Consider the following 18,180-nt stretch of genomic DNA (forward strand, 5'->3'; position numbering starts at 1 on the left):
AATCCTACCTTGCAGTAGGGAAAATACTGTTACTGCTTTTAAGTGTTACATATTTTATATCAAATTTACAATTAGATTTCCCCCCCCCCCCCCCCCGATGGTAACAGGGAGCCCAGCTACAAACATTGTAGAAAAAAGAAGTGTAATAACTTGCATCTTCATTGTATGTCTACCAGTATTTTTATTTCTTACAAGAAAACAGGCCTGCTCTAATAAAATCTCTAATATAAACTGCCTGAATTGTCCTGGTGTGAAACCAAGCTTCTTAAGAAGCACTATTAAGCTGAAAAACAGAGCCACTACTGATTTACATGCTAGGAAAACATTCAGGTTGCAAAACACAAGTTACTACAGCTTAAAAAAGAAAACAACTCCACCTTTGAACAATTCGTGTTTATTATTAGACACAGAAAACTGCAGTACAGGGCAAATGAAAGAAGCAGCTCTTTATCCTTTTGCATGAGTTAGTGCATAGATTTAAGTTAGAAAAAAAATCAAGCAAACATTTTAGCATAAGCTGCCTTCTCTTTCTCCTTTTGGGCTTTTATCTTCTGCTTGATTCTGAGTGTTTCTGTCTGGATAGCTGCTTAAAAAGAAAATCCATGATACAGTTATAGTAATCTCATTACATTAGGTCTCCTAATATGTCAAGACCAGGTCACACTGCTGCAAGTTACCCATGTTATTTCATTTAATAGAACCTCATTTAATCTTCTATTAGGTCAGATACTAGGAGCAAGAAATCCCTTGTCCCTTACTTTGTTTCACCTGGTAAGGTAGCCAGGTAGAGGAGAGTGTAGCAAGCACAGTATTGCTGTCAGCACAGAATTTATGAGATAAAAATTTTGTCCAACTAGACCAAGAAATTAAAGTTAGTAAGACCCCTATGACATAGAGGCATGGTCTTGACCTACATAAGCAGGTTTCCCAGCACAACAGAAACATCACTACTTTATAAAAACAGTCTTTCCACCTCTGTGGGCTCCAGGCTCAATATATCAGCATTTAAGCTGTTAGAAGGTAGCATTTTAGGCATCACTGATGTGATTTACTACTAAGTATTACCCTCGTTATTTTTCTTTAACAATGTAAAGAATTTAGAAACAAACAGCTTGATTTTACCTTTGTCTTCAGGGGCTATTTCATGAGCCTTTTTAAGATCAGCCTTAAATAAAAGAGAAATATAAATTAATGTTCTGATTAAATTCTTAGAATAAAAAAAAATTAAATACTGCGTTCATTACCAATGCCTGATCGAGATCTTTTATTCCCTGCCATCCTTGAGCCCGTCTGTAGAGAGCTTTAGTATTTGCTGGATCTATTTTAAGAGCCTGTAAATTTAATAAAATTGTCACATTAACATTTCATATACTTCACAGCCTCCCATTTCCACAAATGGTACAGTTCACACCAGCAGACAATCTCCCCAGTTGGTTTGAGGGTAAGCTGTCAAAACATTAACTGTGTAAAAAGGAAGGCTATAATGTAGCACACGGAATAGCTAGCTAATCAGTTTTAATACTGTTGCACCAGAAGTGGTCTTCTGTGAAGGCCCAGCATATCTGAGGATAAAATGGAACCTCTGTGTGTGTGTGTGTCTCTCTCTGTCAAGGCAAAGGTTGCTGCAGTTTAAATTATCCTAACCTTGAGTCTCACCGTATGACTTTCTATATTGCAGCTCCTTCCTTCACACCAAAAAACCCTCAAATGGTGTCATAAAGAAAACACAGATTTCCTGTAAAGCTTTGTAGGCTAGAAGGATACATACAAGCAATCCATCTCATGCTTCAGGAACCTTGCCAAGTTCCAGTCATTATGCCTTTTTTGAGCTGAATGATTTCACTAACGTGCATATGTCCGCTCTAATATGACAATATCAAAATAGGAAATACAGTGTCGGGGCAAAGATACTGTTCCACTATTTGATTACTTAAATTATTTTTTCAAAATACCTCAGTTAATTTTGCCAGCTAGCTCTTTTGTTTTCTTGCCTGTGAAGCACACACTATAGAACTCTCCTGCAGATCATTCTATAATGTGTCTTTTTTTGAATTATTTTAAAGAACATAGTTTCTTGCCGATTAGAGGAAACTTCTTTGCATGTATATGTGGCTCAATAAATTAAATTAATAAACTTTAAATCATTAATTAGGATTATAGACATTAGGTGATGCATCCAGATTTTTTACAATCGCTTCAGTATTGGCTGTTAATATAAAGGAAGGGTTACTCTGGGTGCCCATCTTGATCTGTCTCCTATAAAGCATAAAGCCTCTTCTGTATCAAGAATTAGAAAATTAGGTGTCTGTATTGTGTACACTTGAGTAGCATTCCTTGGTTTTAGCTCGACCACTGTGTTTACAGCTACCTTAAAGCAAGGTTTGTTAGCACAGGTTCAGGCATTTGTAATTCCTTATTTACACCAAATAATGTGTGTATTACAGATTGTTAATTTAAATCACTTTGGACCTTAGGAAATCATGAAAGAGGAAGTGTCTCGTTAACAATTACCTTGAACTCTACTAGTTAATTTTAGGAAACTGGTGTTCTGATTAAAATACTGATACACTGTTTAACGCTTTGTTATGAGATGTATGTTAAATAACTTACAGAGGTCTGTTACAGCTATGGAGTTGCCTTTACCTAACAATTCTGTAATTTTTAGAAAAAAGGAAGCAGCGGGTTTTTTTCACAATGGCAAGTATTATGATTAATAATTTCTATCTGTAACACTTAAACGCTGTTTCAATTTTTATCATTTTCTAAATGACAGATATCACTCCTTACACAGTTGCGTTTTTTTCTTCCCTCATTCCCCATTTGTCCATTCTGAATATAGGTTTATGAAAGTTTTCCATCAGCGGGCTAGAAAGCAAGCCAGCTCCCTAAAGACCCCTCACACACCGATTAGCCTAAGCCTGCTGCTCAGGATCCTCTGCTAACAGATAAGAGCATTTTTTACTCTGTTTCCTTCATAATTTCATAGTTCTACTGAATTATTTAAAGTTTCCTCAAATGTACTAAATTCTGTCAGTTTGTCTATTAACACTGTTCCTGTAATTCTATTATATTTCAATATTTACATATTTATTTTTCTTTCCTTCTTCCTATTCCCTGGTTTCATTTCATCATGAAGCCTACTCAAAAGGGCTTTAGTTAGAAGAGTCACTTCAACTAATAAAATACAAAACCATCAAATCTAAAAGCAAGTAAAACATTTTGCTCAGACTAGTCTTCCTGAGAAAAGTATTCCTCTTTCACTGAAGACAGCTTAACTCTCTGTAATATAAAAATTAGCTCAGCAAACCAAACTGACAATGACAACATGCGTTTTTTCTGGCAGTAAGCAACAGCCCTCTTTTGTTTGTTTCTAATGAGTCATTTCAATTTCAAAATCTTTTTAAAGAGCCACATACTGGAAAGTTAGTAATAACTTCACAATCAGCCTTCTACTTTGTTTATTTTCAAATCATAAGCTTGTCAGAAGACCCTTTAAAAAGCTTTGTAGTTTCAGTCTTCATTTTCTATATAGGCCAATTGTTCATCAAAATACTAAACATTAAATTTACCTCTGAACAACTTTCAATGGCTCCCTGCCAATCCGACAGTTTTAGTTTACAAGCGCCAATGTTTAAAACACAGGTCAAAGCAGCTGTCTTTAACTTTGGTTTGTCTGTCTCCTCTGCCACTGTTTCAGAAGCTTCTACATACCTGCAGAAAAACAGATTTACAAAGAACATGTATTAATCTTGCAACTTCCATCTTCTTCTGTCCTTAGCTATCTTTCCACAGATATGTGCGAACTGGCCTCTCCAAACTGGTATTTTTAAAGCAGCTTCAATTCCACTACTACAATTACTTTTAAAACTAAATATATAAAACCTACCCTGACAAAAAAGTTGAACACACTGATGAATGTTCTCCTGTAACTCCTAGTCCTCCACTGTACTAATGGAATTCTTTTTCTTAGAGAAATGCACTATTCTAGATGGCATGAAACCATTTTAATTTATCCCAATGACTGTTCATTCTCAAAAACCAAGTTGCTTATCAGTGGCAAAAAGTCAGCACCACCACTGCACCTTCCACGTTCACAAAAAGCCTCATCTCTTCTTCAGTTCCCTCAGTAATATTTTAATTAGTTTAGGCATTTATGGCTAAAATCTGAAACTAATTTATACTTTGTAAAGGAGGGTGGTTTATGAGCATTAGTAACTTCTCCTTCTTTCCACTGTCTTCCTTCATGACTTTTTTCCTGAACTTCAAAACTGACACTGGTTCAGGACTAAGCCACATCATTTACTGCTTCTCTTTTCATAGGCAAACTATATCTCATTCTTCTTAATTTACAATGTGCTAATGCTTTCAGCTTTTTATTTCAAGTGGCAAAGGTCTGTTGTGGATATAACTCTTTTAATGGCCTACTTGATAGCACTTCTGTTGTTTTTATTTAAAAAATAAAAAGCATGTGTTTGCATACCTTCACATTTTAAGCACGCTATGATTAATGCAGTCTTTGAAGATCAGTGCCTATGTAAGCTCAATTTTTGCATGCCTTATCTTTTGAATGTTGCATGGTTTGTATACAACTTTGGATCACAGAAATAGGAAATACTTAAAAAGTAAATTAGACACAGTCCCAGTGATTTTTCCACTTGCTGGGCATCATGTAAAAGATGAGAACCAGAAGAGAGAGAAAAGGATGAAAAGCTAAGGAGAGTTAGAATACAAAACTGTGTTATGTTCAAACCAAACAGAATATACATACAATATTTATAATTCACGCCAAAACATGAAAGACTGCAACCATTCTGGAAATAAAATCGAAGCTTCCAGCTCAGTAAGAAATTAGTTAAGATGAATATCAAGGGAGACAATAGGAAGTAATACTTTTTTGACAAAAAAGTGTCAATTCTTGCATATAAAATAAATTTTTTAAAACTGGTTAAGCAGCAGTAAGACATGAACAGAAAGTTATAATGGTTACTGTTGGTACAAGGAAAACAGCACTGCCAGATATTTTGCTAGGTGAGTTGTACGTAAGACATGAGAGATACCCCAACAAGACCTATTCTAGTCTTATCAGTTTTGGCAAAGTGACAGCTAAAGTGCACTTCCTACCTAAAGTATTAGATTTTAAGATACATTAACATGGCGTGTCCACAGAAGTATGACCTATAGAGAAGAGCTGGAATGATCAGATTTGTTTAGTCTAGAAAAGTTACTATCATCTTCATCCACAAGGACAAATAAGCACCAAATAGCAGCTGTCTACTCAAACTGGAAGAGCCTTCATTGGGTGTGCTTAAGAGTGAGCAAGACAGCTGATGGTAAGGGATGGCATAATTATACCTGATATTTACCTAAGAAAGGGGAGAGGAAATTGACAGACACAACACAAAGGTCCCTAAAGATCCATTCCAGCCTTTTTTCTGTATGATTCTAAAAGGTTTACATAGAAATCCTATTTACTTAGGGGTTATTGTTGGTCTATGATGGGCTTTTTGAGGGCAGGCATAGATGTAGCATCTTGGCTTAGTATCTGTAATTAAAGGAGTCATTTTTATGTTTCAGAAAGACATCATTTGTTTGAAACCCAGTCATTTAAAAACTCAGCTGAAGCATTAAGTATGCCTGAATTCTTTTTTTTTCACTATTGTTACTGCTAGTTAACCACTGATCATTAAGAAGGTAGGGATAAAGATCAGTATTAAAAAAAAAAAAAGGGTTTTAGAAGAAGATCATAGTCAAAAAGCTTGAGAAGAAGAAAGGAGCAGCATGGAAATAAAAGCAGAAAGACCATGATTTTGAAAGCAAGTCTGAATTATACATGGAGTCAGAATGATGGTATGAAGCCTCAGAAAAAATCATAATGAATTAATAAGGGTCTCATTTGGGGGTATTCTCTCTTGAATTTAGCAATTTCCTAAACCTACTGGTTTTTAGAAATCAGAGAAGTATCTCCCTCCTTTCCTGTCCATTAACTACCCAGTATACCATTGTGCTTTTCTTCCCAGTTATGCACCAGCACAGCAAGTATATTAAAAAAGGAGCATTTAGTCAGTTCTAAACAATACTTCCTGTCATCTATATCTCTTACCTAGCAATGAGTAGAAGACCTACTTGAATAAGTAGCTAAAAATCAGTTAAATGTTTTCTGGATTCAGGAGGCTCCTCTTTTAAAAAAAGAGAAGAAAAGAGCACAGCAACAGGCACTTTTTAAATGCACATATCATTGCTTGATAGCAGTATGCATTTGGGTTACAGGAACTACCTGATTGAATGATGATAGCCTTACCGTAAACTTTTACTATACTTTTTAGCTGCCACTGCCCAATTTTGCGATTTGAAGAAAGTATTTCCTATATTCTTTATGTCTTCTGCTATGGCCACAATCTTGTCAACCTAATAAAATAGATGGAAAATATAAAGTATGAATGTACCTATGAAAGAAGAATTATTTAATGTTTAACAGTAGGATCCCATGTCCATCCTCTTTCAAAGATTATAAAATCTGAATAAAAATATTCCAACTTTAGACAAATACTAGCTTCAAACCAGTGCTATATTCTCTACTTTATGTAACACAGTAGTCTGACATATGAAATTCCTAATGGGTTTTCTACAGTGTAAAGGGTGAGAAAATACCAGAGACAACATAGCAGTTCAACTCCTTCCCCTAAATGCTGCTACCCACACAGAGCTATATAAAAAGGTGTTGACCGTTATTCATAGAAAAGAAGACATGCTAACAATCCAAGTATTCAACCAAGACTGCCTTATTCCCAAGATTTTCTCTTCTGCTTCTCAAAACGGTGTTAGTCACCTGAACTCTGCATGCTCTTAAACTAGAAGTTGTATCAACACAATTCTCCTTCTTTCAAAACACATAAAACATCTATGGAATAAGAAAAGGAACCTGCCTGTCTTTATCAAATCCATCATTTCTATTTCCAGAATGGCATACATTTCAAGCGTTAAGTTACTCTTCCAGTGGCTTTAAACAGTGTAGAATTACTGCTGTCTACACCACAGTTGTCTTAAGCTCTGTCAAATGTATATATTGCCATTTGTAATACTATCAGTTTACACTTCTACGCTACTAGAATTAATAACCTTGAAAAAAACCTGATCACAACATGAGACCAAAGTCACCATGGTTTCTGTAGTTGGTTTATCTGAACAAGTTTAAAGTTAAAGGAGGCAGGCACCTGCCAACTTCTGAACCACAGCAAACACTATCCAAAAACATTTTCACAAGTTGAAGTGTTTCTTAATAGCCAGATACAAGGACTTTCTGGTTTCTAGCTGTAATGTTTTTTTACTATTCTAATTCTGCATTTGGAATCTACACACGCAGTCCTCTTTTTTTCCCCTCTCACAAATCACTGTTTGATTTAGACAGTTTATCTGTTTCACTTTCATGATAAGTAAAAACCTGGAGAAGAGTTGCTTGCTTTCACCAGTCTGCTCGCTAACTCTCAACAACAGGTCTTCCTTCAGTTTGAACAACCTGAAAAGCAAACAACTACTGGGAACTGAGAATGACTAGCTCTTTCTCAAATCTTTTAAAAAGGTGGATCCTTTTATTATTTCTAGTAAGTGAGGGAACATCATTTTAAGAGTGGTTATTTAAAAAGTTGCACAGAAAAAGAAAAGCGTGTAGGTATAACACTGAGTTAGTTATCTGCAGGATGGAGTTCTAGTAATTGCAATTTGTCACTACAGCACAAACAAAAGTAAAAAGAAACGAAGAACAGAAAAAAAGTAAGTGTAATAATTGTAAATAATTGTGGCTTTAGTTACTGGGGAAGAAATCAGCTGCAATTAGCATTGAAAAAAAGAGACAGCATCTCCTCTCACAGCATTCTCTTTCCTAAAATTGATTGTCACCACTTAATCAGGACCTTGATCAATTCTTAAGAAAAAAGGCTTAGTGAACATCATCACAGACACCATATAACTCAGATTACCTACAAGTCTTGCAATCTGTAAAATACCTTAAAAAAAAAATACTTACATCTTTCAAGTCTATATCTGAATCTTCAGGAAAATCTGGATGAGCATCTCCAGATCCATCCTGGGGAACAATTCCCCAATCATCTCCTTCCTTTAGCTCTCCACATTCTGCAATAACACACAACTGAAAAAATAAAGGGTAAATAGCAGTCTTGCTTATTAAGACAATTTAAAAAAAAAAAAAAAAAGCCACAACAACTGAGTGCTCTTTGAAATTCAGTAAAACTGCTTTTTCATCTGTTGTTTGGGTGCAGAAACCCATCAAATAGATCATTAGCCTATCCTCCTCAAAAGGCTTTTAACACAGAAAGTGTTGCATTCAGAGGAGCAGCATTCCAAGAACACCATACCCACGCTCCACAGAGAAGCTGGAAGAGGAACTGGCAGCAAGCTGAGCTGCAGCAAAACACAAGACATGGAAGTTCTACTACATTAGAGAAGATGGGTCTTTCTTAAACTGCCAAGTCTTTTAAAGTTACAGAGGTATTACAGAGGTATTAATTTTTCAAACAGCCACAAACTGACATGGCCCACATACTGATTGGTTTTCCAGAAATACAATGACTTCGGAGAGAAAATTTGCAAGAATTATATATTGCTTAGATAGGGTTGTGAATTCCACCTTTTAATTTCGTCACCCGTCCTACACTTCTAGCTGTGCATTTCTACCTTCACCCTGATTAAAGGCTTCCACCCTCACAGCTGTGTTGAACAATAAATCAATTGTTTGTGCAAGGGAAATTCACATCAAAAGAACAAAAGCCTCTTAACAAGGAAAGTAAAACGGAAACTAACATTGTTTGTAAAAATAACTGGCTAACATTTAATAGTTCTAAACATTACACCAAGCATTTAGAAAAAATTAATATACATCATATAATGGAAGAATAAACATCTTTGCTAAATGCTTTGGATTTTGTTTACCTTAACCGGATTTTCTCCTTTTACTTCAACATTTTCTAGTATTTTAACTACACCCATTCCTTTGATCACTTGGCCAAACACCACATGCTTCCCATCCAGGTGAGAAGTAGGCACCGTTGTAATAAAGAACTGAGAGCCATTAGTACCAGGTCCTGCATTTGCCATGCTCAGCAGCCCTGGTTTATCATGCTGCATTGGGGGTGGGGGGGGGGGGAAAAAAAAAAAAAAAAAATCACAATCATCATATAAAAGATACATTATAAAACCATACAGAAGGCTATTAATATATACAGGACAGCCATGACAACTTGAAAAACCACACAGTTAAGTACAGTTGGCAACTAATTTTACCTGTCAGGACTGAAGAGGACAAATGCCCAGCTCTGCATCTTCACTTGCTACCTAGCAGTCTAGCAAGCAGAGCCACATGTGTGACTCGGTGCTGTAACACCTGTCTGCTGCTTGTACGCCCAATTCCCTGCACAGCTTCTCACTTCACAGATCACCTTGACAGACATGCGAAGTTCCTCCCTGGATTATTCAAGACCACTGGCCTCAAGAAACAACGCTAAATACCACTTAAACCAACTTTAATGTTATACTGTCAAGATGGGTATATAAGGACTACTCACACAAAGTGTGTTGTATCGTAGAACGTTGGTTTTAGGGAACTGTGGTCTTTATTACTTAAAAGGTTGGTGGGGTTTTTTTAACTCTTTCACTTTCCTAGAGAGACAGTTTTTATTCTTTTGGGATTTTTAACCATGTAATTATTTTCATTCATGCTACCAGGCTACAAACTAAGAAAAATTTATTAAACAGCCAAACATGAGAAGATAGTTTATCTTGTTCCCTCTAAATACTTTTTCCTTCTTTGAAATAAAAATTGTCTTGCTCCATCACACAGATTGTTTCACTTTCACTTGTACTGCAAAAATGTACTTTTCATATGTGTTATGAATCTCTTGTTGTTAAAGTGGCATGACACAGCCATTAAGATATTGTTCTCTCTAGGTTGAGCTTGTTATTAAGTGCAAGGAACTCTGTTTAATGCAACAAAGTAGGTCATACCAAGACACTGGTACATGTCTGAAGCATGCAAGCTGTGGTATCCCTAAGAAACTTGATACTGTGGGGAGGAGGGGAGGGAAAAAATAAAGAAGTATGACACCACAGAAGAGACAGAAGCAGAAATTGCTGTGAAGTAGAGCTCGGAGCACGATGAGAGGTGGATTAGTTTGAGACAACAGCCTGGGACAGCTATATTTATATAGGTTTGTCCCTATAGTTTCTACCACTTTGAAGAACCTGTTGTTTTGAAATCTGTTTCCACACAGTGTTTGGATTTCCATGGTGGTAGGGAGAACTCCTTGCCCGAGGTGTTCATCCAGTCATATGGCACAATGAGTCTGAATTTTTCAACCAGGATTTGGCTCAGGAACTCTGGGAAACACTGGTACCCCTGAGAACTAGAACTGCACCTAGCCAACAGAAAGCTACTGGAATAACCTTGGCTTTCCCTCTTCTAATCTAGAAACTCATCCTGGGAATCAGATACAGCAAATGACAGAGAGGAAGCCTGTGTTCCACAGCAAGAGAAGGCATCTGCTAGCAAGCCTGCAGGAATGCAGCCTCAAAAACAAACACCTGACATTTTGCATTGTAGGTGCTGGCAAACAAGTTACTCAGAAGGGTCCCCCTTTGCAAATATTTTGAGGCTCGTCACTGATTCACTGCCCAAGAGGCTGAATAAGACCTGTAAATCTTAAATTTTTTTTTAAAATTAAAACTAATGCTAGACAGCAACGATTTATAAACAAAGAGCCAAGTAACAATAAGCTCTGGTGTTGCCTTACACCCGCACGTTTACCTTTTGTCTGTAAAGATCTGGAGAACAAGTTGTAAAGTTATGGTCAGCGGTATGGCAACTCCAACCTTCACACTTACATGCAACCCCATTTTGTTTGGGACCAAGTCTCAACAGTAGTCCCATGATGAGAGTCCCTATTTATAAACAAAACTGTTGTCACTCATGCATTTTCTTGCAATGAGTGTTTTGAAAACCACTGCAGATAGCTAGTGTCATTCCCATGACAGTTTCTGCTTGTCATTTTGTAAGCTCATACAGCAAGTAAAAAAGTCTGGAGAAAATCACATCCTCCGATAGAGGCTTGCAAAACTATGCCATGGTAACAACACTGCTTGGGGACTGTGCGAGTTGGGTGTTCTACAACAGCACTGCCATTAGCTGAAGAAGTGACACCAAAAAAAGCCTAGTGGGATTGATCTAACATGGTAAGCTGACTACTGACAAGGTTTTGCAGTTTATTGCTATTTACAGGAAACTGTACAAACAACACAAGAACAGAACAGGTATCCCCAGTGTCCTCAAGTGTCAACAGAAACAAAGCATTGTTGTTCAAGACAGTGGTTTGAGGCTAATCTGCAGGACTGCCAAATTAAGTGCAAGATCCAGTGAATTTCTATGTAGTAGAGGGCATTTAAGTTCCACTAAAATCCTAACATACTTGGCCAACAGATGATGGCAACTGAGCTCCCAGACTGCACAAGATCCAAGTGAGTTCTTCCACTCATGCCCGGCACGTTGACAACTTTTGTTATAGCTGAGCCGTCAGAGATGTACAGCAATGGGGATCATTTCCATTCCATTCATAATTACCTCCAAATCTCACTTGACAGTACAACCAAAAAAGTAACTGACACAAAGTCTCCTTCTTCATGGAGCTAGAGATCCTGTGAACAAGGGCCAATGCAGAAGAGTAACTTTAAGCAGCAGTGCTTTGGGCACCACCACAGCAAGTGTCAGACTTCAGAGAACTCTCACAACTGTAATTAACTCTATGATGAATGCTGGAGCTACATTTACAGCTATTGCTCTGAACTGGTAATGAACTTTGATGCCTGATTAATGGAGGACTGTCGTATTTTCTTTTCCTAAAATACTATTTGGAACAAGCACAACTGCAGTCAGGGCTTTATTTTAACCACAGGACAACGATGTAAGTTTTTTAGTCAGTGTTGTTGAAGAGTCATTCATTCATATGCTATCACATCATAACACAATATGAAAACAGTTAACACCAGTGCTGAGAATTGTCACACCTACAGCAGTGGGTGTCCTGGCTGTTGTAAGGGGTACTTGCAGAACATGTTGTTTCCAAGTAGTACTCCTACCCAGGCTCAAGATGCAATTACTGATAGCTCAAGCACAGGGGATTTTTTCCAGCCACACAGCCCTTTATGTACAGCTGAGAACACAGATGAGCACTCAGAACAATTATTACCGTTGCCAGAATGGTAAGTAGCTAGAATATATCCAGAATAGCTAGGTCTGCTATCCAAAAAATTTAAGTCACAGCACAGAGGTAATACTTAAATTTGGAGATCTTAAAATACTGTATAAATTGTATGCTTGAGGTACACAGACCAGCTGTACGGTATGGTGAAAAACAGTCTTCCTCCCTTTCTGGAATACCCATTTTTAAAGAAAGGTAGAACTAAAATGCTTTAAAAACAAGAAAAGATTTAAAAATACATAAGGCAAACATTTCTTCTTTGAAAGCATAAAAAAGAAATCAATCTTATGTCAAAAGACAGACCCTGGGGGCATCAAGTGCATTTGATTTTGATGACAAAGAGAAGCCTGAAGAATGATAATGGACATTCTGAAGGTTATGTCTTTGCAAAAGAAACAAGACACAGGACACATCCTGATAAAACTGTTGTTCAAAAATCGTACTAGTTATGTATTGCACCTGCAGTCTTCCTGGTGTCACGAGATGTGAATTTCAAGGACAAAGACAGTTTTAGAATTTCGTACTCTTGCAGCACAGCTCCCTCCGAGCTTCCAGAATCTGGGCTGACAAAACTCCTTGTGGGACTGCACTAATGGTTGCTAGTAATGAAACAGTGAGCTCTGATGCAGGAATGGGAATAAGTAATGGGAGGGGTAGGAATTTCTGCCATCAAAGCCAGCATCTCTTAAAATGACAAATCAAGACCTTTGCATAACAAAGCAAGAAGTTGCTTTGTTCACATCACATTTTCCCAACATTTTGGGTGAAAAAAAAAGCTGTTCGTAAACAGCCTTTTATTTCTCATTTCTCTGAAAATAACTGTAGTGGGGCAAATGCTTGCTTTTACATTTTCCTTTGGATTAATTCTACAATCTACCACGGATTCCCCACTTCTTAAGAAAGGTATTTCTCACATCTGATCTTATGAATGTTAGTAGTATACTGGAAAAAAAGCACATTTAATGCTAACATGCTGTATATGCTGAGTGACAACATTTTCCACTCTTTTAAAATAATATCCCTATAATTTGATGAGAACTAAAATATTGTTTCAAATTAATTTCTGATGGTGAAATGAAAAAGAAAATGTGAACTATGGTTTTCTTTGTGTTAATGAGGTTGACCTCATTTTGTATCTATTCATACATGTATTTGTTCTGTATTCAACAAAGACTTTGAGGACAAACCAGTTTGTGGCTTTTTTGCTGCATCCTTTCCACTGCTTAAAAATACGTTAACCTTGGACTAAAGAGCGCTAATTCTGAACTTGAAGAAAAATAACAATCACTGAAACTTCAAAAACTGAATACAATTAGTAGTTTCAACAGAGTACCTTATAATGGAAGTTCTCATCTTCAAATTTTTCACCATATATACTTTCTCCACCAGTGCCATTTTGGTTTGAGAAATCTCCACCCTGGACCATAAATTGCTTAATAACTGTAAAAGAAAATAACTATAAGATACAGCAGCAAGGCAGGAAAGACACAAAGGAAAACAATTCAGAGATGAAGAGCAATCCCTGTCACCAGCATCTGCACCTAAATAAAACCAAACCCCACCTTTTATTTATCGTGTCCCCCAAGTATTCCGTGTCAGTTAAGTGGACATCACTTCATATTTAATCCTTTACCTGAAATCCATTTCAATCTATTCACAACTCATAGTAAACTAGTTTTACTATTACTAGCTTACTAGTAAATTTATAATTTACTATTCTCAATGCATGGTAAGAACATCTAGTCATTAGGAGGATCAAAAAGTCAAAAACTTACTTTCAGTCAAGGTATTTCTTAAACAAGTGTTCCAAAACACTATATAACATTATTTCAATACTGATAATGGAAGACTTTTGTTACCAAGGAAAACAGAGGATTTCATAGAACTTACTTCTGTGGAAAGGACATCCTTTATAATGGAGAGGTTTTCCAGTGGTAGGCCCTGTTCCTTTCTCTCCTGTACATAATGCACGGAAATTTTCAGCAGTTTTAGGTACAACATCAGCAAATAATTCAAAGACAATACGTCCAACTGAAATGACAAAGAGAGAACAAGACACAGTTTTAAGTCCTGTCCTTGGTATGATGATGCGTTGAGCATTGGACAAGTGCAAAGGAAATTAAATGTTTCAGACTTGATTACTATTAAATTTACATTTTGGGGTTGTTCCACCGCAATCGCTGGCAGAGTTGGTAGGTTTCTAGCAAGCTTATTACCAACAATGAATTCCACTATCAAAAATAATTTAGGGAGAATAAAGACAGATTCTGCCAAAAACTACCAAAATGCCAAACACATTTTCTGCCAAAAAAAAATGTGTGTGTGAAATCACACACACATAAAGCCAAATTATGTATTTTAACATGCATACTTATGTCTATTCTAACATGCTTATGTAGCTTACTCAATCGAAAATACAACAAAAATAGACTGTCTTGTGGAGATTTTTTTGTGATCTAAAAGCTTATGTCAAACACATACACCGACCTTACTCCTTGTTCTCTTAAACCCCAATTTTACTAAGAGAAAGTACTTTTTAACATGCATATGAATAACGGCTGTTTACAGTTACAGACACCACAAGCAGTTGTTAAATCAAAAAATGTACGTTTTAACCAAAGGAAGTGAATCTGGAGTAGCTAACAGATCCTGTAATAGTCGATAAATGGATTCTGTGTCAAATGCTCATTTTTTCACAAACTGGCTTCTCAGAGAGCTATTTCTCACTCCTAGCAGCCGCCATCAGCTGATGCTCCTGTTTGCTCATCAGCCTCACAAGTCAATTAGTTAATATTAACTTCACTCTACTGGAAGCTAAATGTAAATATACTAATTCTAATTAATACAGGAATGAAAACAAATTAGACAACTGAAAGTCAATAAAAGGCAAATCATCTTACACTCTTCTTTTACTCTTTTGAGTAGCAGGATGAATAAATGAGAGGCAATATCTATCTTCACCCATGCAAATTCTGAAAACCCACACTTTCAAGTATTATCCCGGCTTCCGCGCTGTTGTTTTCTTGTTGCCATTTTGACCGTCGGCCCAGATTTTCGAGTGACCTCTGGCAACACCGGCGATGCCAAGAGAACCGGCATGGCCCGCCAGCTGGTCCGAGCTCTCAGCCCGGCAGGCCAGCGCTGCCCAGGCCGGCGTGGGGCAGCGGCCCGGGGAGGCCCGGCATGGCATGCTGCCGCACGTCCCCAAGACGCGGCGGGCGGGGGGGAGGCCGCGGCTTGCAGCCGAGGAGCCGCGGCCGGGCAAGCGGGTCGCTGTGACGGAGGCCGAGCTCGGCGCAGCGGCAGCACGTGGCAGCACGGGGGCGGGAGCAGGCGGCCGCCGCCACCGTCACGCCGCCGGGGACCGGCGCGGCGCCGGGCCCTGCGCCAGCCTGCCGCGCTCCGCACGACGCGGCCGCCAAGGGAGCGTGGCGCTGGGGTCGCCGGCGGCGGCGTGTGTACCTCCTCCTCCCCGGCATCGCCCACGGGCCTCCCCTCAGCTGGGTCGCCGCGGGGGATGCGGCGCCGACGCTGCCATGTTGCCTCTCTCTCCATTTCCCCGGACCTATCCGTTCCGGGGGGGAGGCCGCAGAGGGAGGGCGCGGGGCGCCGCAGGGAGGCCCCCGCCCGCCCCACAGGAGGCCGGTTCGCGGCGGGGCCGCGTTCCTCCTCCTCCCCGGCGCCGGGTGCGTGTGCGCCCGCAGCCCGCGGGGACGACGCCCGGCCCGGCCCGGCCCGGCCCGGCGCCACCGCAGCCCAGCGCCGCCGCCCCGTCGAGAACGTTCTGCCCCGCGGCATGGCCCGGCATGAGCCGCGCCGCTCCCGCCCCGCTCCCCGCCGCCCGGGCCGGGCCCCGCGCGTTCCGCACCGGGGTGCCCCGTTCCCTCCCCCCCCCCCTCCGCCCCCCCGCGGCGGGTCTCGCCGGGGCCCCCGCCACGGGGGGTCCCTTCCCGCCCCCTCCCCACCTCGCTCGCCCCCGACGTCCACATCGAAGAAGGCGCGGGGGTTGCAGGGCTTGCTGGGCCGGGCGAGAGGGGACGGGTGCGACATCGCGCAGCTGCCCGCCGCCGCGGTGGCTCCGCCTGCTCGGCCGCCCGCGATTCCGGCCGCCGCGGGGTCGGGGCCGCTTCCCCGCTCCTCCCACCGGCGGGGGCGGGCGGGCCGCGGCCGCCGCGGGGAAGGAGACCTGGCCCCGGGCGAATGGCGGCGGGCGGGGGGCGCAGGGGGAGCCTGGGCCGGCGGGGCGGGGGTGCCCCCGCACGGCCTCGCACTGCCGGGCGGCGCCGCGGGCGGCGGGGCGGCGCGGGGGGCCGCACGGCGGAGCCAGGGCCCCGCCAACGGCCACGGGGCAGGAGAGCCGCCGCTGAGCCGCCTGGCGTGACGCGGGGGGGAAGCTGCAAAGAAAAAGCGTTTCTTTCTTGAGGATAGATACACACAGAGAAGGCCTGGGAGGGCGGGTAAGGAGAGGGAGCTTTGATTTTGCCTGGGTTTATGTTTTCTGAGGGAAATGCAGGCTTTGTGAAAAGTTGGGGCCCATGAAAAAGCAGGCAAATTGGCAAAAGTGACGCCACGTAAATGTTTAGGAACACCGGATAACTCCAGTCTTCTTAAGGGCTGAAAACAAAACGTGTTGCTTCCCAAAGCATGACTGTGACAAGAGTTGCTCCAAGGCAAACAATCTCTTTCAGCCACTCTGTTGGCCAAGGAACGCAGTACCATCAACAAACTGTTGGGGCTCCTCAAGGTGCGGGATTCCCTGGCAGATGAATGCTCAACACGGCCACGTCCTGTGCTCGCTGGCATCATGAAGGTAAGGTATGTGTTGAGGCAAAAGCAGAAGGGGCAGAAAGGTGCTGGGCTCTGACTTTTGCAAACATACAATCCATCCAGGAATGCTGTTGATCAAAATGAGCCTCTCTTTTCCTTGGACTTCTCTAATCCATGCCAGAAGCTTCTGCACTCGTTCTTTGATTCATTGTATCCTCCAAAGGCTTTCGTCTTTAATTCACATCATCTTTATATGTTTGGACTTGAGCTTCATCAAGCTGGTTTTCATCTTTCTTTTTCAGTATGTTCTCAATATTAGACGTGTCAGAGGGAAGTTGTAACTCCCAGACTGAAAGAAAAGGTAAAGTAGCACTGATACTAATAGCACAGCAGTCCATATACTGCATCGTGATCATTCCCACAGCCTCTGTACCAGATGTTGGATAGAAGAGGTGATCGGCACCGAGTGCTGTTGCATATCGCATCTGGGAACCCTTAACAGAAGGAAAAACCATCTGCTACCATCTGGGAACACTTGGTGAGGAATCAGTGCAACCACGCTAAGGCATTTCTTGTTCCGAGCCAGGTCATGCAGCTGTGTCAGGGATTTCACATGCTCCACAGTGTCAAAGGCCACCGAAGTTCTGAGTCATCTCTAAGTTGCCAGGCATCTGGCCATGGTCACTGGCTGAGATTTTTATCATTACACTTAGCCTAGGTGAGGAGCAGTGGTGTAGGAGAAGTGATCTCAGTGAGGCAGTTGCTAGCCAAGTGAGTACGGTCTGGAGGAGATTTCTTTAGCAGACATCAGAGTAAAGTGTGTTTTGTTGGTGTGTGTCCCCCGCAAGAGCTGTTGGCAGCTTCCTCTCAGGAAGAAGCAGTGATTCATTCTTCCAGGAGCAGACTTACGCAGTCCCTGCAGTTTTTTTCCTGGCCAAATTGGAATAGTCTAGATTCTAGATTAGTAATTCATATTACAGTAGTTGCTCTGAAGTCCCTATGTGCAAGGTACTTTAAAGGGGCAACGAAAGAGACAATCTAATTTGAAGATGTGAGCTGAACAAGAGAGAAATTAAACAACCTTCTCAGTGTCAGTAGGAGGTTCTGAAAAATATGTGAGCTGAATGAGTATCTCCCAAGCACTGCAGTAGCA

At 40.8% G+C, this 18,180-nt stretch overlaps 1 protein-coding gene across 2 annotated transcripts; it reads right to left on the reverse strand.

Moving 5' to 3' along the window:
* Positions 1-377: 377 nt before the first annotated feature.
* On the reverse strand, positions 378-16,454 carry PPID (peptidylprolyl isomerase D). Of its 2 annotated transcripts, XM_074905686.1 has the most exons (10): positions 16,226-16,448; positions 14,151-14,291; positions 13,594-13,700; positions 8,944-9,132; positions 8,021-8,143; positions 6,299-6,405; positions 3,570-3,711; positions 1,245-1,331; positions 1,123-1,165; positions 378-583 (listed from the first exon to the last, which is right to left on the reverse strand). In XM_074905686.1, exons 1-10 carry the CDS (start codon positions 16,308-16,310, stop codon positions 495-497), a joined length of 1,113 nt encoding a protein of 370 aa, XP_074761787.1. In that variant the 5' UTR covers positions 16,311-16,448; the 3' UTR covers positions 378-494. The 2 variants fall into 2 exon arrangements, with proteins under 2 accessions (XP_074761787.1, XP_074761788.1); XM_074905687.1 differs by lacking the exon at positions 1,245-1,331 and having other exon boundaries at positions 16,226-16,454.
* Positions 16,455-18,180: the final 1,726 nt, after the last annotated feature.

The sequence above is a fragment of the Athene noctua genome, chromosome 4, assembly GCF_965140245.1.
Source record: "Athene noctua chromosome 4, bAthNoc1.hap1.1, whole genome shotgun sequence".
Classification (NCBI taxonomy): Eukaryota; Metazoa; Chordata; class Aves; order Strigiformes; family Strigidae; genus Athene; species Athene noctua.